This window comes from Fukomys damarensis, unplaced genomic scaffold (genome assembly GCF_012274545.1).
Source record: "Fukomys damarensis isolate Sample0158 unplaced genomic scaffold, DMR_v1.0_HiC HiC_scaffold_36, whole genome shotgun sequence".
Classification (NCBI taxonomy): domain Eukaryota; kingdom Metazoa; phylum Chordata; class Mammalia; order Rodentia; family Bathyergidae; genus Fukomys; species Fukomys damarensis.
Genome location: NW_022900948.1, coordinates 5758661 through 5782760, shown reverse-complemented (window position 1 = coordinate 5782760; position 24100 = coordinate 5758661). Strand labels below are relative to the sequence as shown.

General features: G+C 39.4%; 1 protein-coding gene across 2 annotated transcripts in view; it reads right to left on the bottom strand.

Moving 5' to 3' along the window:
* Positions 1–21921, bottom strand: part of Tek (TEK receptor tyrosine kinase) — a 138927-nt gene extending 117006 nt beyond the window's left edge. For both annotated transcript variants that reach the window (XM_010627018.3, XM_010627019.3), the window contains exon 1: positions 21324–21921. In XM_010627018.3, the coding sequence (XP_010625320.1) occupies positions 21324–21402 (79 nt within the window). In that variant the 5' untranslated portion in view covers positions 21403–21921. The remainder of the gene's footprint in view (positions 1–21323) is intronic.
* Positions 21922–24100: the final 2179 nt, after the last annotated feature.

Sequence of the window (24100 nt, the reverse complement as noted above, 5' to 3'; positions counted from 1 at the left end):
ACCCAAAAAAAAAAAAAAAAAAAAAAAAAAAAAAAAAAAAAAAAAAAACATGACCAGAGGGCCGGGGATTTAGCTCAGTGGTTCTGCCACCGGCCTCTCAAGTGCAAGGACCCAAGTTCGATCCCCAGTACAAAAAAAAATTATCAGCTTTTACACACAGGCACAATTATGCGGTTTCTAGCCAATGGCAAGTGGAAGATACAAATCAACTTTGTATGTGTCATATTTAATTTCAGTCCTGTACTTCTAACCAATATTGCCTTGGCAAATAACTCCTCATGCAAGACAGCCATTTATCATTTCAGCCCTTGGCTGTCTGTGTCAGAGTAAACCCCACAACTCATATTAGCAGTCCCCCAATGTCTTCTTTAGACATCCTTTTACCAAGTGAAATACTATGCTAACTAGAGGTCTGAAGGCCAAGGCTCTCAGGGATGAGCCTCTCCCTAGCAGCTGTGGCAACTCCTCAGGGACCTTCTTAGAACTGCTAGGGCCTCCTAAAGAAAGTACACAGCCACAGGCCTGCAGCCTAGTAGGACAGATGAAGCATGCTCTGGTAAGCGATTTGGTTACGAGAACTAAAGGGCAGAAATAAGGTCAGAACATTGGCTTTCAGGGTGTGTGTCCCATGGCCATAACAATGCCAAAAGGGGCCATGGTGGAAAATTGTGGAGGCACATGACATTCCCTTTTCCATGCTGGGAATTTTTAGACATTTTCAGCTCTTTCATGACCCTAAAAGCAAGCCATGACTTGTCTAGATTTTTTTCTATTAATAATGTATCTATGACATTCTCGTACTATTTCTAGAACCTACCCTCCCATTTCTCACTCCATCCTTCAGGGTTGATCTAAATGACAAGAGGAGGTCCAGCACTTTAAAGAAAGCATTTGTTTCAGGCATTGCTCATTCATCCGAGAACCTATATTAGCTCTTTGCCTTCACTTTCTATGGGGTCATTCTGGTTTGTAGTCAGTAATCCTATGGTTTACGTCTCTATTTTTCTGACTCTTGATTACCATCACAAAACAGCATGCACAGCCATGTTTCTGTTTAAAGATAACAGATAATAGATGTTTAACACAAACAACCAAACAAGTCTCTGTCTCTTATTCTCTTTCCCTCTTCATATATGTGGATATCTTCTTATATCATTATATCTTATATTCTTATATCTGTTTAGGACTACCAAGTGGATTTAAGAATGTTCTTCTGTATGTATGTTTTCTACATGACCAAGAATGTCTTTTGTAATCATCAAACTGCACAATTTTAATAAAGCCAAAGCACATGAATAATACAGTTTAAATAACTATCCAGAGTTCCCATTTTCATAGTTTTATTCCCAATTTTCTAAAATTAACTGAATGCTATGAAAGAAACATTTCTCACTGTCTTATTTCAATTGGTCATCTAACTACCCCAGTTAAAATCTTTAGGGAGGGCCGGGGATTTAGCTCAGTGGTTCTGTTGCAAAAAAAAGAAAGAAACCTAAAATCTTTAGGGAATAAATTAACTCTAAATTCTCTTTATTTTTGTCATAACATTGCATCAATGGATATGACAATAGTCATCAATATTTTAGGTATTCAAAACTGACAGCTATCCTGATAAATGTTGGTCCTTTTATAATTATTTTAGCACATTAGATGATACTGATTTGGGAATTAAAATAATCAAAAAGTACCCCTGAAGTCATGGAAATGTATTTTATAGTATTTTAGTCTTCATATAAACTCTATATTCCTTATTATGAAATCCTTTTTTAAAAACTGGATCAGGCTTATCCAAACACAGTGAAAAGACATGTTTAGAAAAGAACATTTTAACTCATGCTAACATTTTGATGAATAATGTTCATTTTTTTTCTCTAGAATATTGGTAGGGAGAAACTTCAGAAACCAACATACATGATTTTTACACGTTGAAATTAAATGATTTCATATCCTGAATATTTAATCTTACCATAACATTTTACAGACTCTTGCTCTACATTGCCAAGTTTCTTTCTAAAAAGCTGTAGTGTATGAGGGTGAACCTTCCACGGACCTGGAGTATTATTAAGTGTCCTCACTTGTTTTGAATCTTTGCTTTTCTGACCTAGAAAAACAGTACCGTGTTTTGATTCAATTTTAATTCGTCTTAGTGAACTTTTTCACATGCTTGTTAGCCATTTGAATTTCCTTCTTTTGTGAATTATTTGTTCCTTTCTTTTTCTAGTGATGTTTATTTTATGCTATCAATTTCACTCAGCTTTTTTAAACAAGTTATTTTAATCTTTTACTTGGCATAATTGTAGCAGGTATTTTTCTCATTTTGTTCTTTGACTTTAATTTTGCTTATTAATGCACTTTTTAAATATTTACACAGTCAGTTATATTGATTTTTTATTTTCCTGGTTTTTCCATTTTTTTTAATCCTAAAAAGTCATATGAAACCTCAATATAATTAACCTCCATCTTCTTGTGTTGGCTTGATTTTTAAAATATTTAATGCATTCAAAATGTATTTTGGTGTGTGATAAGAGATGGGTTTTTATAACAACTCTTTGTTTCCCAAACAGGAAACCAATTTTCCTACAACCACTACTCCTTTTTCCACTGACTTGAGAGGCCTTTGTAAGATATTAAATTTTTAAACAAACTGAAGTCTTCCTATTTTATTGATCTGTGTGTCTATATTCTTGGCACCACACTCCACTGTTATTATAGGATTGTACCCTACAATAAGTAAGTCTAGTAGACTAATAACTGTAGTAGTTATTCCCAAGACATTACTCTGTTTTTCTCAGAATTTTATTAGCTATTCTTCCTGCTAAAGATATCTTTATCTTTGAGGTAATTACTCTGTTAAGTTAACCAATATCTTTGGGAGTTTTGATAAGAGTTGTTAGAAAGCAAAGTTTAAAACCTACAGAATAAAAAGTTTTAAAACTCTGCTGTGAAATGTAACAAAAAACAATAACTAAAATTACACATCAATTTTGTGGATGGAAACATTACAAAAATGTCACTTTCCCCCTAAAGTCATCACTTTATTGAATATCTAATGTGCTAGATCCTGGACTGGGCTCCTCAGAAATTGCAGAAATCAGGGATCATGCTTCTTGGATGAGAAAACACTTATTCTGGCAGAAGCAGTGATAGAGAGTGGTTAGTCCCTGGGGCCTTGCACATCTTTATTGCTTGTGCAAAACATGGAGAAGATATTTTACTGGGTGGACACTTGGACAAAGCCTCTTAAAATTGAGAATGGATAACACAATAAGACCTAAGCCAGTAAATCCATCCAGCTACGGGCTGAAACCTCTGAGATCATGGGCCAAAATTAACCTTTCCCCCTTTAAACAGATTTTCTCAGGTACTTTTTCACAGTGACAAAAAGGTTGACTAATGCACTGTTCCACACACACTGGCTCCCTGTTAGGTAATCTGGCTACAGCAGGTGGCTCACCTATCTTGTTATGCAGAGATGCCTTTTGGATTTTCTGCATCCTCTGTTCTCTATTTCAAGGGCTTGTCCAATACCCACCCAATAAAATATCTTCTCCACTTTTTGCACAAGCAAAAAAGATGTGCATGGTCCCAGAAAAGTATTTAGCCACATATTCTCATCCCCCCATGCTTCCATTATTCCAGTCTCTCTTGTAAAAAAATGTCCTTTAAGAGGTGATCAAAAATAAGTTGAATGATTAAATTTTTTAAAATGTGTTATAGTAAAGGACACATTGCCATTAAACTCAATCAAGAAACTCACCCTCACACTGAACACACCAATTCTGCTATTCTTAATACTTTTTGAAGGAACTCTGCAAGTCCTTTTGTGACTGTGTTTACAAGGTATGATCAAAAATAAGGTTGCTGCTCCAAAGTTCCATCCAATGAAAAGCAGGCTTATTAAAAAAAAAATTATGGTATGGTTTCAGCTGTATAATTCACCAGATCTGGCATAGTGTGACTTCTGGTTCTTCTCCAAAGGCAAAATGACCATGAAAGGTAAAGGTTCCCAATGAATTCAGGACATCAAGGCAGCCATGACAGCACAACAAAAGACACTTACAAAATAAAGACATTTACAACTGCTTCAGAGTGTGACAAGACCAACTCCCCAAGATGACTGTAATTATTTTGTATTGCAAACATATACTAATGAAAAAAGAAAAACAACAACAAAAAAGAAAAAGTGGCAAAAGAAAGTGGCAAGAATGATAGGATGTGTGTCCAAGGCCTGGGGGAGTATTTTGAGAGGGATTAACGAAACTGTGTTTCATTGTAATAATTTAACACACATCGTACATTTTTTGAAGCACACACCACATTTTTTAATCACATCTCATGTTTGAAAAATCTGGTTTCAGTTAGTGGAGCCTGACTACCCAGGCTGGATAGGCTCTGCTTTCTCCTCTGGGCTGCCTTGCCCTCTGCTTCACTGTACTGTGGCAACTTCACTGCCGTCTGAGCACATGTATATACACTCTGCCCTCATTGTTTACGCATTCTACATCTGTGAATTTGCCTGTTAGCTGAAATGTAATTGTTACTTAAAATCAGTTCTGACAGTGAGTGTTTCCCAGTCAGTTGAACGCATGCAGAGTCCTGACATACTCAAGTTCCAGATGAGTTGGACCAGGCACCCTTCTGTTCAGCTCTCATACTATAAACAAATATCCTTTTTGTGATATATTTACTGCCACATTTTTGCAATTTTGTACTTTTTGTGGGAAACTTCTCAATTTGCCATGGACCCCAAGCATAGTGCTAATGTGCTGTCTAGCATTCCAAAGCATTAGAAGACAGTGATTCCAAAGATTAGAAGAAGTACTCTGGAGGAAAAATGTTGTTAGATAAGCCTCGTCCAGGCGGATGAGTTTAGTGATGATGAATAAGCCACATATTTTAAGTGATTTTTCCTTAGACAAAAACACATACAAACAGGGTTATGTTGTGATCTGCTGATGAAAATATAACCAGAGGCTTGCAGGAACCTAGCTTTGTGTTCATGATTTGTAGAATAAAACTACTGTAACAAGAAACCACTGAACGTCTTGTTGTGGCTCACATCCTAACAACAACTTCCTTAGAACCAAGGTTTATGCGTTATTCATGTTTGTGCCTTAAAAGTATCCGACTCAGAGCTGAGCATGATTAAAAGAACAAAAAGTATTTACAGAATAGAAGGTGATGGGATGTGAAGAGATATGTTGAGGTGGGCTGGAATAGAATAACATTTATGCAGTCCCTCTTATCCATGGAGGGTTTAATTCAAGTTCCCCAGTGGAAGGTTAACACCAGAGAATATACCAAACCCCACACTACACATGATCTGTTCGTTCTTATGTACACATAAACGTAATGTCATTTCCATCTTAACTAAGCAGTCACACACCAAGGCCAGTAACTCCCGGGATATGACAACAAAACAAGCACGAACTTTGTACCTTCATCACAATTTCCCAGACAGAAGATTCATTCCTACTATAGATCTTAGCAACTTGACATTCAAGGGTTTTTTTTTTCTTTCCTTCTTGAGTCAATAAAAAACTTTTTTATTTATATACAGCTTGTCTTTGATAAATCCAAATTGTCAGGATCATTACTGTAGCATTTGGAACCAGGATTAAGAAAGACAGGGTTGCTTGAGCAGAAGCACCGCAATACCATGACAGCCAATATGGTAAGTACTAAGTGGCTAGCAGACAGGTGTCATATACAGTGTGGATGGAGGAAGGCATAATTTACCTCCTGGATGGGACAAAGCAAGAGAGTGGAGATATTTCATGTTAGAATGAGGGCAGTTTAAAATTTATGAGTTGTTTCTAGACTTTTCCACATAAAATCCTGGGCCTAAAGTTAACTACAGGCAACTGAACTACAGAAATAAAAACCACAGCTAACAGGGTATGACTATGTGCAGATTATTGGAGATTGGGTGATCATGGAAACAACTATCTACATCGCACAGAGAGACTTAGAAATAATAATGACAGCTAATATTTCCTGAGCATTTCTTATGACCCTGTATTCTGCTAAGCATTTCAATTTCTTCATGTCACATAGTCCTCACCACTCTTCGGGGTAGGTAATATCATCATCATCATCATCATCATCATCCTACACAAAGGTAAAATAACTCATCCAAGGCCCCACTGTTATCACATTGTTGAGTGGGGCTCTAGCCTAGATTTATTTACTCCTAGAATCTGTGCTCTTAACCAGTTAGCCATAAGGTGAGAGGTGGACTCGGTAGGAGTTACAAACTATGAATTTCATCAGACAGTGATCTACAGGAAAGAAAAAAGGTGTTCTTAATAGAAGCTAATTCAAGGGCCCGACTGTCCTCAGACTCAATAGGAAAACGACGATGCTTTAAAGATGACTTTTCCCCTCAGCTGGCAATAACACTGCCTTTTGTTTGATTTCAGAAGCAGCTGGATGGACTCATGCATTACTCAAATTGGGCTCACACTTTGCTGATGGTTTGTGCATGCTGGAGTCATCCTGCGGCTGTGCCCTGGCCTATTAGAAGATTACTACAGGCTCTGAATGTGGTTGAGGATCTGCAGCTGTTGTGTGTTTCTGGCTCCAGTTCCACACCTCATGTCAGGCGGTTTCTGTGGAAAGCACAGCTGACTGTGAGGTGCACAGGAAGTGCTTGGGAAGGTCAGGCAGATGGGGCCCCATGCTGCTGGGGCCTGGTCTCTGTGCCTATGAAACACTTACAGGTTGAGAGAGAAAAAGTTATAAGTGAATGATCTGAGGGCTCATCAGAAGGTCACTGCTTTGAGCCCTTGTGGTGGAGAATGGGCTGACACCAGACCAGTCTGAGGAGCCCATTCTAACCTTTCCACAGCCACTCTAGTTATGCAGCCCCAAACAAGCATGAATGGCAATGCTCAGATGGGGATACTATTAGTGACAATACTAACATTGACTACATGTTTTCTAAATTTAAGCCTTGCTCCAAAGGGCTTGACAACTAACTCACTCTTTTCCAGCATAACCCATGAGGCACTATGTACTACTCAGATGCATATTTTACAGGTGTAGCGAAGTAACTTACACCACCAAATCTGTTAGTGACTGTAATGTGTTGAATTATTGGTCCCAAATATTCAGCCCGCCTCACATTCACACAGTTGCTTTGATCTCATGGGAGCCTCTGAGTTTAGACTTGACACCTCACTTTGGGAGTGAGGGTGTCCCAGCTCTAAGCCCAGGCCTAGGAAACCTCGCTTGATTTCTTGCTTCTAGTTAGCCCTCTGTGTCTCTAACATCACCAGGAAAACAGCCGTGCTGGGCAATCTGCCGACAAGGAGGAGGACATATGAACAGAGCCTTTGAGACAACTGACACACCTGCTGGGGAATGAGCTTGCTAAGCAAGAACCATTCACCTGTGCCAAACATAGCTATGATGGACCTTGAATGACCCCCCAAAATACAGGGAATCTTAAGTATTGCTTTAGGCACTGAGTTTTGCAAGTAGTTTACTATGCTAGAATAACTGTGTAAGAAAAGCTGGGATGCAAGCTCGGGCAGTATGACTACAAAGTCTCTGCTTAAAACTCCAGTTTACAAGAATCAACATAGTGAAAATGGCCATACTACCGAAACTGCTATATACATTCAATGCAATGCCAATTGAAATTCCAACACTATATTTCACAGAACTAGAAAAAAGAATCCAAAAATTCATTTGGAACCACAAGAGACCTAGAATAGCAAAAGCCATTATAGGCAACAGTCACATGGCACCAGGTGTAACAATTCCCAATTTGAAACTATACTACAAAGCCACTGTGATAAAATCAGCATGGTACTGGCAAAGAAATAGGCCTGAGGATCAATGGAACAGACTGGAAGACACAAAAACAAATGCAGATGTACTCAGCTACCTCATCTTCGACAAAGGAGCTCACCATCCTCAGTGGAGGAAAGATAGCCTCTTTAATAAATGGTGTTGGAAAAACTGGATATCAACCTGTCACAGATTAAAATTAGACCCTTATCTTTCGCCATGCACTAAATTAAAATCCAAATGGATTAAAGATCTAAATATTAAAACAGAAACATTAAACTTGCTGGAAAGTAAGTTAGGCAGAACTCTGGAAGACATTGGTATAGGAAAAGACTTTATGAACAAATCCTCAGTAGCACGGGAACTAGCAGAAAGAATCAACAACTGGGATCTCATCTTACTAAAAAGCTTCTGTACTTCAAAAGAAACCATTAGCAGAACTAAGAGACAATCTACAATGTGGGAAAAAATTTTTACCAGCTGTACCTCAGACAAAGGACTATTATCAAGGATATATAAAGAACTCAAAACAATCAGTCCCCCCAAATATAAAGACCCGATCCAAAAATGGGCATCCGAAATGAACAGACATTTCTCATACAAAGAAGTGAAAGCAGCAAGAAAATATATGAAAAAATGTTCCACATCACTGGTCATTCGAGAGATGCAGATGAAAACAACACTGAGATTCCACCTCACCCCACAAAGAATGGCTGCTATCAAGAAATCACACAATAACAAATGTTGGCGGGGTTGTGGGGAGAAAGGAACCCTCCTCCATTGTTGGTGGGAGTGCAGACTAGTGCAACCACTATGGAAATCAATATGGAGATACCTCAAAGAGCTTGGACTGGAGGTTCCATTTGACCCAGCCATCCCTCTGTTGGGTATCTTTCCAAGAGAACTAAAAGAATCATATCACAGAGAAGTATGTGCACCCATGTTTATAGCGGCACAGTTTGTAATAGCTAAATCTTGGAAACAACCTATTTGCCCATCCGTTGGAAACTGGATAAAGAAGTTGTGGTTTTTCTATAAAATGGAATATTACTCAGCCATAAAGAGCGAGAGAATAGATTCATTCATAGGAAAATGGATACATATTGAAGATATACTCCTAAGTGAAATAAATAAGTCCCACATGTGTAAATACCAAATAGTTTCCCTGGTGTGAATATTCTGCAACAATGCATAAGATTCTAATAAGATTACTGACATTTAGAAATGGGAGGAAAGGAGCTAAAGGTGTAGGGAAGGTGTGATACGTAGGGGAAGAACAAAAAGGGAAAAGAAAAAAATGTGAGAGAATGAAAAGATGAAAATAAAGTGTTTGTAGATGGGGAGGGGAGGAGGGGGTGAAGGGAGGGCAGAGGTAAGGGGAAAAAAATGAGAATCAAGACTTGCCATGTAAAGGTACATGATCCCAACAATGAATGTAACTGTACTGTATCCCTAAATGTACCAATAAACTCAATAAAAAAAAAAAAAAAGAAAAACTCCAGTTTACATTTCTTTCCACATTCTACTAAAGTGAAAAAATTTAGGCTCTAATGAGAAGAGTGAATTTGAGTGCTGAACTCTCTGGGCTTCATCGTGAGGGCGTGTTAAATGAGCAGGTTGATTTGAATGAGCACTTCTACAGATACAGAACATTGGGTCTATGTGATACCTAGTTTTCTAAAAAGGCTGAGTTGGGCATGGTACACAGGCCTGAAGTCCCATCTACTCCAGTGGCTGAGATGAGATTACTTGAGCTCAGGAGTTCAGGGCCAGCCTGGGAAATACAGTGAGACCTTGTATCTTACAAAATAATACTAGTAGTAAACAAATTAAAATTTATGAAAGGATTCTATTATTCTCCTGGAATTGGTATTGTGTAAAGACACTTCAAAAACACTAGATTTTTTTTAAATGCTCAGAGAAATAATTTTTTTAAATCTTAGTTCAACTATTCTAGGTAATAGTGTATGGACCCTCTAAAACATCTATCCCGTTACCATATATTTACAAACTCTAAATAACCCTTTAGGTCATGCAATTTGGGGACCACATCTAGAGGAAGTGGGGAGTGTCAGTAATACATAAACTTCTTGCACCTTAAGCCAACGATGGCAAAGAGAAGGACCTGACCCCTTCTCCTACCAGCTCAGCCCCCTAATCCAACTGGAAGAACATAGAAATAGGGAGCTTCCAGTCCATAACACAGCTCTCAGAAAGCAATCTAGGCTCACCTGCCCCATTTCCTTATCTCTACTTACTCCTCAACCCATGCCTATGTTTACTCACTACAAAACATTTGCAATACCCCTAATAGTCGTGTTCCTCAAGCTCTCTCTCCCCTGCTCCTGCCTGCACAAATTTTTATGTGGTTGAAACTCCTTTTTCCTTTGGCTCATCCTTTTGGGACCTTTCCTTTCCTTTTCCTCTACCTGCATCACCTCTCAGGATAAGTGTTCCCAGACCTACTTCCCTGTCATCTTGCTCTCCAGAAAGGCTTGGGCCTTCTCACTTCCTCACATAGTTTCTTCATACTACATCCTAAAGCTTCCACATAAGTGTTTCTAGCCCTGCCTTTCAGCCAACTTCAAGATACATTACCTTCTTCTCCAGCCATTTTCCAAACTTTACACCCTGCTACCTCCTTCAATGCACCCAGCAGTGAAACCACACAGAGCTCCACAAAGCATTTTTCATACTTTCCCCTCTGCCTCTACGACTAACTTTCTATAAGGCTTAACTCTACCCACTATTTCTCAGATGTGACCCTCTCTGTGAGACATCATCCTCTCCTCTCCCAAGATTACTCTCTGTGGCTGCCATGCTTCTGTCTGCCTCTGTTAGAACAGGGCTTCTCACTTACCAGACTGCAAGCTGCTAGAGGTGCCTCTCTTAACGACCTTAGAACCAATGCCTAGCAGATTCCCAGAATAGAGCAAAGATAAATGTTAGCTTGAATGAATGCACAAAACTAACTTCCCACTCTTCCACTAACAGGCAGAGCCTACTGGTTTGTTCAGTGACTGCCAGACCCTTTTGAAGAATGCTCACTGTGTCTAAGGGGTAAACTAGGTTTTTCTAGAGTTTTACTCATAAATGTCTGCATCCCAGGTTTCCCAAGAGAGGCAAGATTAAAGTGAGAATTCTCATCACTCCACGAGCTTCTTTTGCTTTGTTCATGTCACTAGCGTAGTACTTACTAACTCTGTGCCCAAATTGTTTTTACATTATTTATTTGGATACACACACATACACAATTCCAAAAAGGACAAGACTGAAGTGGCTGACTCACTTGGTTAGAGATAAGTCTCCCAAGCTGCATTCATACACTGTTTTCATGATTCTTACTAAGTCTACAAACTGCCTATACAATTTATTCTGTTAACTAATTTTTAATTAACTTATTTTCTTAGCAACATATTGAACAATATTCAATAAATCACATGATAAATATGATACATACACACATATCTATCCATAGATATCTATAGATGTGTACAGATAGATATGTGTGTATATATATTACATACTTCATTATATATTTATATATATTATATAAAACTATTTTTTAAGGGCCAAGGATTTAACTCAGTGGTGCCGCTGCCTGTCTCATAAGTGCAAGGTCCTGAGTTTGATCCCAGGTACCAAAAAAAATTATAATTTAAAATATTCTTCTAGGGGACAGAGGCCTAGCTCAGTAATAGAGCAGTTGCCTACCATGCTTGATGCCCTAAGTTTAATCCGCAGCACCACAAAAATATCCTGCTAAACACCCCATAAAACCATCTTGCAGGCAAGTAGTATAGCACATAATACATTTACAGAAGCTCTGACTCAACATTCAATCCACAGAAAGCTGTTTATTAATGCCTTTCTCTGCCAGCACTAGTGTACTATGTATGACCAGTGCTACAAGTCACTGAAATACCAAACGCAGCTCATGGCCAGTGGACAAAACCAACCAACAAACAGCACACTGCAATTTAGTGTTCTAAATATTCTGACAGCACAGGGTGCATTTGACACCTCTCGAGAATTAGTACTAACCCACCTCCATTCCAGCTCTTTCCAATTGCTCCTTCAGAGTCCACTTCTGAGTTCCCAATAGATTCAATCTCTATGGAGCTCACCCAGAGCCCATCCAAGTATACCTCACTTCTTAGCCATATAATCCTTAAACAGAGGAGGAGGATGGCAAATGGCCTCTCCCTCTCTTCCTAGGGGGATATTTCTGAGTATCATTTTATAAGACCTCAAAGTATGGAGCACCAGGTTTCTGTGGCAATGGTCACCTTGATAGTACATGTTTGTACAGATCTCTTGCTCTTAGTCCCTGGGGTCCCATCTCTGGCAACCTATGTGCACAAATACCTCTTCCCTCAGAACACATTTTTGCTTCATGCTAAGGTAGGGCCTTAACACATACAAGAAGGTCAAGCGCCAATGACAGCTGAGCTAATCATGAATATGTCAGGAAAGTGAAGTTTTATGGGCACTGGGCAGAAGAAACGGCATACAGAGACATGGAAGCTTGACAGTCAAAGCTTGGAAACTGCCTCTTGTATGAGGGTGTGAGAGTCCCAGGAGGCTGGTACTGTCGGCAAAGACTGATGTCTGAAAAGCTGTGACAACTCCCACCTGCTGTCCTCCTTTGATTCTGAAGTGGGAACTACTGATAGCAAAATGAGTGGGTGCTTAAATCAACCCAAGAAGATTAGTAAGTGCTTTGCAGATGCGAGGGTTATGAACACAAATAACTGAGACGATGAGAAAGAAGAGTTAGATGAAAGATATGGTGAAATGAAAGCAGAGCTACATTTATTCATGCATATAGTCTGTCTCTGTCTCTCTGTCTCTCTGTCTCTGTCTCTCTGTCTCTGTCTCTGTCTCTCTCTCTCTCTCTCTCTCTCTCTCTCTCACACACACACACACACACACACGCACACGCTTCAGGTTGGGTTTAGAAACCCAATAGCAAGCTTAATCAGGAGTGAGGCAGATCCTACTTGGATTCACTAAATTGTCAAGCACTAGAAAGCAGTAGTTTGGGATAAATGATATGAGGAACTGCAGGTGACAGATTATTCTAGAACTTCTGTTCAGTCAAAACCCAGAGAAAAGAGAAAAAAGAGGGGTAACAAAAGTGTCTTACCCTGTCTTACCAGCTGGTTGGGTCACAAAGGAATTTCCTTGCCTCACAATCCAGACTTTTTAACAGAGCCCAAGAACAAATAGCTCTGAACTTGTCACTCTCTGTCCTTTACACAAGGCCAGATTTAAGTCACCAAGGGAAGCCAGGGGGTGTCCTCCAAGATGGGGACATGTGTCAGAAGGACTGGGCATAAGGTAACATGAGATAGTCCAGTTTTATCTAAAAGCAACTGATTAAGAACATCTGATTTTTATTGAGTTCTTACCAAGTATCAACATTGTCCTAAGTACTTTTAAGTAGTTTCTCTTTTGAAATCTTCCTCATAGTAACACGAATACATGCTGCTAGCCTCATTTTCCAAAGCTCAGCCTCAGATGACCATGAAAGACCAGTTAGAAGACTGCACAATGAGGTATTTTAATGGGCCCAGGTCGTTCTCAGTTTAACTCTTGTCTGCATCATTTCCTAATGAAACACGCGCTCATTCAGGATGATTCACTTTCAAGAGATACAAACCAACTCAAAATAACCCAAGCAAAAACAAAAAAACAAAAAACTGGACCCAGGGATCAAATACCATCATAGTGCCTGTCACTCATTCTCTCCTAACAAAAACCAGCTTCCTTCCTTTCCTTGCCTCAGAGCCGGCAGCTTCAGGATTACAGTGTCCTCAGTGAAGAAAGAGGCATCTTGTTTTCAAAGTCCTTATGAATCCCGGGGAAAATGGCTCCCTTGGATCTGCACCTTCAGTTTGAACCAACAGCCATCCGTCGATAGAGGGGACATGCTGGATCAGCAGTTGGCAGTTCATTCAGAATTACACAGAAAGAGGCCAAGCATGGTGAGGCATGCCTGGAATCCCAGCACTTTAGAGGGTGAGGCAGAAGGATTATCATGACTTCGAGGCCAGCCTGGGCTACATTATGAGTTCAAAACCAGCCTATTTAGTGGGACACTGTCTCAAAACAAAACAACAGAATTACAAAGAAAGAAAGCAGGAATGTTAAGCAGTTCAAAATAATAGATATCCACTCTATTTCAACTTTGGACAACTCATTTAACCTTTACCCTCGCCTATTTAAAAAGGAACCAAAATGTATATTCCACCAGGCTGTTGTGAGAAATTGAAAATCATATTAAACACTTGGCACATAGAGGCATTCAACCTACGGTAGTCATTTTTGTTATTACTGGTACTATTGTTTTGTGGTTGTTTTTGACACAAGGATTGGAATTTGAAGCCCATCCCAAGATTACCAGATGTCTAAAGTACTCCTGTCCCCAGGGTGGAGTCCCCTTTGGCTCTGCAACCAGACGCCTTGCACAAGCCAGGCCCTGTGTGCCAAGGTTAAGCTGGTCCACCATCTGACGGCCACAGAGCAGTGAGTACCTCCCCAGCCCTAGCAATGTCAATACTGCCTTCCTGACTCCGCCTATTGTATCTGGAGGAAAGTGGCGGAGCATTGTCTTCCAGCACTCCCCCCAGGAAGCATGATATCACCCGCTAACAAAAGCGGGAAAGCTGACAGATCTGTTGAGATGGGTGTGACCACCACACACACATCACTGGTCAAGCCCTGGACAGGGGCTGGGATAAGCAGTGAGCAAACAGCAGCTGCCCGTGATGTCCCTCAGCCCAATGCCTGGCTGGCAGCTTCGGCTGGTCCTCACTTTTTCTCTCTGTCTTTGTCACCTCCGTGCCATGTTGGATATGAAGCTACCGGGCCATGGGAATGTACTACCCCCACCCATGTACACACACAGTCAGCAGGTGTGTTGGAAAGAGTCAGCACTCTGCCCATCTGGCAGATCCATGTCTTCACCTGCTGCTGCGGTCTTTGAGAAGGAGCCAAGATAGTCAGATTCCTGAAAGGACACAAAGAGGCTGTGGGAGTGGGTCCAGAGGGAAGTGGGTTGGGCTGGACCTAAAAATCATTGTGCATGTGTGATGTGAGTTAAGGAATAGCCTGGCCAGACTGGTGGGAATTGGGCTGTCAGTTACAAATTCCAGATATAGGGGAGGCAACTTTAGACATTCCCTTTCCTGAAGGCTGAGAGTGATGCCAGCTGATCTTCAGACACCCTTCCAGCTCTGGCTCCATAATGAGCCCAGGCTCTCGATAAATAACACATCTGCAGGCTGCTGCCCCACTCCAGGCCTGGAGAGTGTCACCTTGCTGATCCCACCTTACTGTCCCCTTCCTAAGACTCTCTCCTTCTGTGCTCATCACAACACCAATTCTCTAAAATCTCAGGAAAAAAATCAGATTGGCTTGGTTGCTCCCTGACTGCTTCTTCGTTAAATCCTTGGCTATCTCCTCTTTTCTCTCCCCTTCACTGAAATCTTAGTTTGTGTCCATGACCTTGGCCTCGCTTATCATAAATCAAAGATTTCTATTTCTCAATCCCATACTCAATTCCCTTTGTGGGGCTTCAGATCTGGAGAGACAAATTTTGCTAAATATCTCCCTTTACAAGGAACCTCAAAATCAAAATGTACAAGTTCATTGCTCCATTCCAGCCCATCTCCGATCAGTCCCTTCTGGCATGTTTCCCAGCACATTGAATAGTACCACCATTATCCACTCCAGAATGCTGAAGCAATGATTTTTCTCCACCATCTTTCTCACCCTTCCAGATACAATTGGAGCCCACAGTCTCTGGCACATTAATCCATCTTACACATGATTATTGCAATGAATTTTCTAAAGCATAAATCAGCTACAATAAGACAAACCCCTTGACAAATTTCACTGTGAACAGAATGAGCAGAAGCTTTTTAAAATAATGTGCAAGGTGGTTCCTAATCTGACCCCAACTTTAATTCCTTATTCCATCTTATAATATTGTAACTTTACTCAACTTTCTTAAGCTTGCCCTGCTCTTTCACATACCACCTTCATGAGAAATTTTCTTGGTTTTTCTGTTTTTTTCTTTTTTGTTTCTTTTTTTGTTTGTTTCTTTTTTTTTTTTCCTGTACTGAAGATTGAACCCAGGGACTTTGCATTGAGCTAAAAGTACATCCAACCTTTTAAATTTGGAGACAGGGTCTTACTAAGCCCAATAAATTGTCCAAGCTAATCTCAAACTGATCATCCTCCTGCTACAGTCTTCCAGAGTACTAGGATCACAGGCACAAGCTACTGCATCATTTGGCTATGCATAACTCATAGTTATAAGTGGGTATGATTTGGGACAATATTTATGACTATTTTTAAGAGTTCTAGAAAAGTGAGAAAAATTCAACCTACAGGTTGCTTTCAATTATCATTCATTTTCTTTGTATTCAATTTAACAATTAATAAACTTGATACCATGCTTTTAAGTATTTAATTAAATATTTAAGGGTTGAAGTTTACCTTAGTGGTAGAGTGTTTGCCTACCATGTGTGGGGCCCTAGTTTTGATCCTTAGCTGGAAAAAATAAACAGAAATATTTATGTTTAATTTAGATGTTTCACTTTACATTAATTTTTATAGACTTCAATAGGTTCAGATTTTGTGAATACCTCTTTTATGTAATGTCTGTTATACAATTAATCACCAAATTTTACAATTCATCTGCCTATATCTATCTTTTCCACTAAAATGTAAGCTTAGAAAGGAGGAAATGATTCATCTTTGTTTATTTTCCTAGTGCAGTACACAGCCCCAAATAAGCCCTCTCAAGTCATTACTGATTGAAAGAATGGATGAATAGCATCCAAAACTTGATAAATATCTATTGCATAAAAAATGTGCATATGTATATGTGATACTCAACCACAAAACACCTAATCTAATCAATGCTCTAGCTAAACACTTTGTGGGTATCTCTTTTATGTTCCACAAAAAGGAAAGAAATTTCTTACCATGTTTACATGAAATTTTTAACACAACCAACTTTTTAGGGTAAGAATGAATATTACTTGCAGTGTATATGAAATTTATTATTATTATTATTATCATTATTATTATTTTAACATGGCTAAAAAATCTATAATGTTTCCCTTTTCCTTTAGGTATGCTGTAGAGTACCAACAGTTACCTACAATGACTATCATACTCCATTCAATAAAAATTACTAAGCATCTAAAATCAATGCAGTAAGGACCAAAGAAATAACATCTATTTCCAAGAGTTGAGAAGCTATTTGAGCTAAATCTAGAATTCCAAAGCTAAAAGAGATAGCCTTTGTGACCTGCACAAGATTAGGCGAAAAGCATCAGCCAGGAGAGTTGGCCCAGGCAAGTTCAGTTGAATTGTGTTTACAGATTGGAGTTGAAAAGGGTCATTTGTAAATGGATAGAACAGTAAGAACAAGAGCCAATGGAAAATAATGTGTATGTTGTAGAGCTGGGCCTGGTTGAGTTATATGGGCCATGAGCAGGGATGAAGGAATCAGAAGGAGATCCACTGTACAGTAGGTGAAGTATTCTGGCTTATCAAGTGAGAAGTGGCCAGCACAAAATTTGAGGGGTTGCATCATGTTGAGGTTTGAGGTTATGTAGAAGGAGGCTGCAATAATGAGATGCAGGAATCAGAGGCATACCTACATTCCAGGAAAGGCCCGATCAGCTTTGATTTGCAAGGTGGTCCCCAGAGCAACACTTTGTCTGTAAGAATACTGGCTCCACTTAAATAAGAGTTCTTGCTGCCTAAGCAATTCACATGCAATGTAACATTTGATCCTTATATCAACCCTGAGAAATGGGTACCCTCATCCATAAAAGATAAAGAAAATGTAGCTTTGAGAGGGTGAATAATATGCTTATGGTTATTCCGTTTGGTCTTTGACATCATGACCTCAGGTCTGTGACATAATCTGTGCTTTTTAACTCCTTCTGCTTGCCTAGTAGGTTGCTTAATGGGTACACTGTAAGCAGTATACTAAAGTGACTTCTGCTTTGGACCTTATACTGCATTTCTTGCTTTTTACCAACAAGAGTATGTGTTGCTGCACATGAATTTCGTGCCTCACTAAAACCTGGGTATCATTCACAAGAACATTCAACAAGTCACTTCTCTCCCACATACATATATAATTCAATGTATATAATTTAGTTTTGTGAACCCAAACACAGAACTTGACACTTATCTATCTGAAGTAGTATCTTTTGGTTTTGGTCCACTCCTCCAGCCTAGAGAAATCTGTTCAATTCTGATTCTGTAGACTAACCAGTAAGCCATCTACAGGGACTAAACAAGTGACACAGTCACAGAGGTATCTTTTGAGGGCTAGCGCTTCAGGAGACAAGAGTGATCACTTCAGAATTCACAGGCCACCCATCTAAATCCCCCAGGGGACATAACACATTCTTTTGGGACAGACTTGCAAGACTCTATCCTTCCTGGTGAGATGTCTTGGGAGAACTAAACTTTTCCAGGAAGCTCTCCCAGGTTAGGGCTGAAAGAAAAGTGCTAAGACCTCCCAACAGATTCAGTGCTTAGAAGGGAACATCTGTGAAGATAGCAAAATTCTTCATTGGAGAATATAGTAATTCCGAAGAGCATTCCTGATCCCACCTTCTAGACCACCCCGACCACTCAGATCGACTCTAGCCTCCCAAGACCGTTCCAGATGAGGAGGTTCCACCTCAGACCACTTTCCTGACCTAATAACTATATTTCTTCCATCACCCTAGATAAGATAGCTGCTACCTTTGAATCCATTTGTTGTTTAAAAGGATAAGATAGGAAAAAGCGATAAAGACAGGAGACCAGAGACCTCCCATTGTATCAGTTGATCATATAATACATTCCCTGACAGAGCAGAAAGAGACAGTGATTTTGGAGGATACACACACACACCTCTGTAGAGAGAGACAACTGGTTTGGTGAGGTTGGGAGAGCAGGAGAAAGGTAATATGTTTAGTAGAACTTGTTTGTAAGCTGAAATCGGCAATGGTTCTCAATTGGGAGAGGCAAGCACCAGAATCTGGGATAGTTTGTGGGAGGCTTGTGTAAGCCACATACCTCTTCCAACTGCTCAGGAGGAGTCAGCATCTCTGCCCCCAGAGCTCTCTTTAACGAGGCAAATGTGACGTATTTTTTGTTTGTTTGTTTGTTCAGGAAAAAAAAGTGTGAAACCATCCACTGGACTAGAGAGATAAACTTATAAGTTGAAAGTCCCTTGTCCATTACTGTAGTCTATCAGTGGAGTATGGCTACTAGAACAGGCTTCTATGGCTACAGACATCTACAAACTGGATTCTTACCGCTGCAGTGGCCAATCCTTGAGCATTCATGTTCACCGTGACTTAGACCAAGAATGCAAGTCAGGATTTAACAACAAACTTACTCCAGTAACTGACTTCCTTAATGTGCCTGTTCTTTCTAAAAAGAGTGTGACCTGCTCCCTCTCCTTGGCCCTCTTACTCCCAAAGTCAGTGCTAGTTTTGTTAGGGAACTGAAGTCTAGATGTGCAGCAGCTATTTGAGTCATATAACTTTTCTCATGGCGCTAGGGATCAAATCCAGGGCCTTGCAATGTTAGGCAAGCTCTCTCTACCACTGCACTGTATCACCAGCCTTCCCAGGTCTTTTTGTTTGATTTTATGTGTTTTAAAGCTTATGTTACAAAGTACCATAACACAGTTATTTTAGAGGACAATAATAAATTGGAACGGCTGGGTGCATGTACACATGTGAATATGTATAGGATTTGACCAAAAAGGTGCATTGGAGCAACTGCAGACACCTGGGCCTTACATTATTACAATTCCAAGTGTAGAATCAGCTCCAGATTTCATGTCACTGATAAATATAGAACTTAGAAAACAAACCAAAACTGGGAAATAATGCCAACTACTTAAGGGTGCATATTATTGGAGTAAACAACATAATCTCTACACTAATATAAACAATATATCAACACTGAAATCATTATCTAAGATCATCTTTCACTTTCAGCAATTTGTGTTACAATCTTATACAATCTTATGTTAAATTCCAAATACAATGGTTGTTGAAAGCAAACTAAAGAGCTATAAAAACAATTTATATGCAATTCTACTATCTTATTGAATTAATTTCATTTTATTAGTACTTTATTACAAAGTCTGCCAAAAAAACTGTATACACATTTCATGCAAAGAAAAACTCATATAAGGTGCACATTCTCCTGATTTAACATCTGCAGTCTTTTATCTATGGGGGACCCTAAAGGATGTCATATATCACAGAAAACCTACTATACACTGCCAGACCTATAAGAAATTGAAAATGTGTGTGCAGCAAACTCAATACCCAAGGTTACCCAAGCCATATTAATAAATGTCTGGAAACTAATGGCCAACACTTTGAGCACCTCTTATAACTGTAAAGACCCAAAGTATCTTGTATTTGTACAAGTTTTCCTTTTCCTGAAGTATGTATACATTTTGTGGTCGACTCTATTTTAAACATAGAGCAATAAAAAAGTAACATAACAGATACTTATGTATATTTGAATCAAATTATCTTACTATATTATAGCCAGTACCATTAAATGTATTTTTCCAAATTTATTTCCATTATCAATTCAGTTTTTCATTATACAAATTAGAATGTTTTCAAACCAAAAGGGAGAGAGCAATGATGATGATGACGTGTTGTGATCTGCAGTTCAGGTTTTGATGCCTCTTTAGGCCTGTGTCTTGTGCTGAGTGAGCTCCAGCCGCACACCACTGTGTAAAGCATCTGTGCAGTGCATGTACTAAGCCCAAATACATTCTCCCAACCATTCCTTAACACCGAGACAGGTCTCAGTCGTCTCCTGTGCCCAGTGACCTTGGTCACTGGCCTAGGATTTAGCTTCTTTGGCCCAATAGATACTCTATGAATGATTATATGCCAGATTTCAAACAAATAAAACAAAAATTATACAGTCCCAATTTCCATGACCCAGATTAAAGAAGTAGTCCAGAATTTGACTGCTTTGATTAAAATAGGATTGAAGCATGAAATATTTATGGAAAAGCATTTTGGTTATTAGTCTAGACATCTCAGCCGGGTAACCATAATACTCGGCATGAATTTCATTTTCAAAAACTTACTGAAGATTTTCTTTGAAGCAGGTTTAACCAGGTTTTGTTCATTTATTACTAAGGGAGTACTCCTGAATGAGTAGCAGAAGTAATTCAGTATACCATCATAAGCTAATTTCTTCTACTAAAGTGACTTAATCTGTCCTCACTGAGTCTGTGGCATCAGGCGGGGAAATCGCCCAGAAGAGAAATTCTAGAAAACCAGTTCATGCCACAGGAATGAATTTCAATCCCTGCATATACTGAATGAAGAATCACAAAGGAATAGTGCCAATGCCACAGCCTGGATAATCACAACTAAGATTCGGTGAGAAGCCTAAATGCCACTGTGTCTTTAAATTTTCAAAATTAAAAACATAAAGCCAAAACTTACCAGAAAGGAGCAAGCTGACTCCACAGAGAACTAAGCTGGCTAAAGAGTCCATGCTTTCCCGAATCTCTCCATCCAGCATCCACAGATGAGCATGAGGTCCCAAGGATCCTTTCAGAAACCTAGAGCTTTGTGACTTTTCATTTGCATGTTCTACCAGCTCTTGTTTACAAGTTAGACGCAAGAAAGAACAGCACAGAAGCAAGCTGTAGCAGTCTCATTTTTGTCTGAGCACAGGGAGTTTTAAGTTCCTTTTTCCTGTTTCCTTTGTAGATTAGGATGGGAAAGGCTGTATCTTAAAGGCATTTGTTATCAGCAGTTCTGGGGGCACTGCAAGCCTTGTCTATCTTGCAATTTATCAAAACACTTATCTGCTGCTTCTGCTCCTGTGTTTGCTGCAGTTGTAGGGGCAGAGGGATTTTTGCTAGAAGTCTGGGTACTGGTCAGCATTTTCAGAAACAATAGGGGTATCCTCTCACAGGCGGGGAAATGAGAACAAAAAGCCCTCCACCCCTGTATGGTATGTGATGAGGACCAGCCCTCTAGCAGCTCTCTCGGGTCCACTTGGAATCCCTAACAGAAGGGGCTTTGGGCGTGGGGAGCAGTTTTTGCTTTTGTTTTCTCATTATAACCCACGTGGTTTGAATTGGGAAAAGGAGTTTTCCGTGATGAGAAAACACAAGCTGGAAGGCAATTAATTTGAGTGAGCACCAGTGAGGTCAGTGCTTTGTGGAGCCACAAGAGACTAAAGTCCTAAACTGTTAGCCTGTTTTCTTTTGCACAGATGGCCTATTTGTTGACCATGAAGTGATCATTTTCTTCACAGTATGAATTGTGCCTTTAAAATACCCTGTTTACTATCTGCTTTCATGCCTGAGGAAATAATATTTTAGTCTGTAACCTCCTACCACAGGAAAAATCAGATGCTGCTAATCTTAGCTAATTTCTGGCCCAGGGCTTATCACATCAGGAATGATCTTGGAAATCGTTAATGTATCCGGCTGTGGGGGTGGAAAACGCCAGGCTCTTCTCTTCAAGCACACCTGACCTGCAGTCAAACACATCCTTAGCCACAAGTATTTGAAACAAGTTATTTATTCTCCTTGAGCCCAGTTTCAACAGCTATCAAATGACAGTACGCCCCTTCTTGTTCAAATGAAGTTTAAAAATATGTAAAAACATTTGGCACTCTGCCTAGTTCGTTGACAGTTTTTCATTGGATGCTAATAACTTTATTGATTTCATCTCTTCATTCTGCTTTTGATTTAGGTCCCAAGAATTTCCGCCAAAAAACCTCTCTTTAGTTCTATGATATAGCTTTAAATAATGGCATTGAAGAGAGCCGGGTTTTCTTACCTTTAGTAAATGTAAAACCTCACTACCTTTTTCACTTGTCCAATTCTTTATTCAGTACAAGAACCTGGAAAGAGCTCACAGTATCCCAAAACCTAGTGTGGCCACTTTCTCTTCTGGTTCTACCTTCTCATCAGTTTTAAATGACAAAAAATGTCCTCCCCTGACCTCTACTTGACCACAATCTCCATGAGGCAGGGCCAATACCTGATTTATTCACCCCACTGATTCCCAGAACTGAACATAGTGCCTGGCATATGGTGGGTCTGAAATAAATATGTAATAAACTGATAAAGTACTACCATTGTCACTCATGTGCTCATGACAAGAAAAGGGCTTTGGAGTAGGGCAAACCCAAGTTACATCTATTATATCTATAATTCCCTCTCTGTGTGATCTGGCCAGTTGAGTTCAAATCTTTGATCTTCGGATTACTCATGTTTCAAATGGGGTGAAATAACATTGAATTAGCAAATATATATATATATATGTATATTCAATACAAATATGTATTGAATAAAGGCACGTTATGGGTTTCTGCTCTGGCTGCAAATACCTCCAGCACTGGACTGTTAAACAGAGCTATGTGCAATGAGGAAACAGAATTTCACACAGGCTGAGTAGCTTGCTCACTTGTGGGTAGCAAAGGTGGTAAAACAATTCTGTTCATTTGGCTTCCAATTTTTGCAACTTTAATATATGACCCTTTTTTTCACCGTTTATCTCACAGACCACAATGTGCACAAAAGGAGATCAAGAGAATTCACAAGCACCAACAGGGTGCACAAAATTTTAGGAAAGTATTTGAAATGAAACTTTGACAGGTAATGGAGAAGTTTGGTGACACTGAGAAATGGAGTCAGTTCTCGATATGCTTCCAAAATAGTTAACTGAGTCAGGGTCTGCAGGTGCCCTATTATCTTGCCCCATTGGCTGGCTCGAGGAAAATGAAAAGGCTCCCTTAAGAGTTCCCCTTATTGGTTTAATTTGATTTTATCAGACATACTTAGAACAAAAAAGAAAGCCAGATCAAACAAAACAAACAAGGTATTTGGCTATTGTTTCATTTTCTACTTTTTATACTCAACATATAAAGAACATTACAAAAATATCAATTGATAATAAAAACAACTTTTGTAAAAGTTATAGAAAATAACAAACATAATGCTACTATAAAGTGATGTCACCTGTCTAGAGGATAGTATCACAAATATGTAGCAATAGCCTTACGTTCATATCCTTTGACCCAGAAAACCTACTTTTATGGTATATACCAAGCCCAAATAAAAGATGTGCTGCAAAATTTTTGATAAAAACAGTATAGAAATGTTGTTAACAATAATCAAAACCACAAAACAACTGAATAGCCATCAAAATGGGTTATTTATATAAATCTTGGACCAAATAAAGTATCAAATATTAAAATA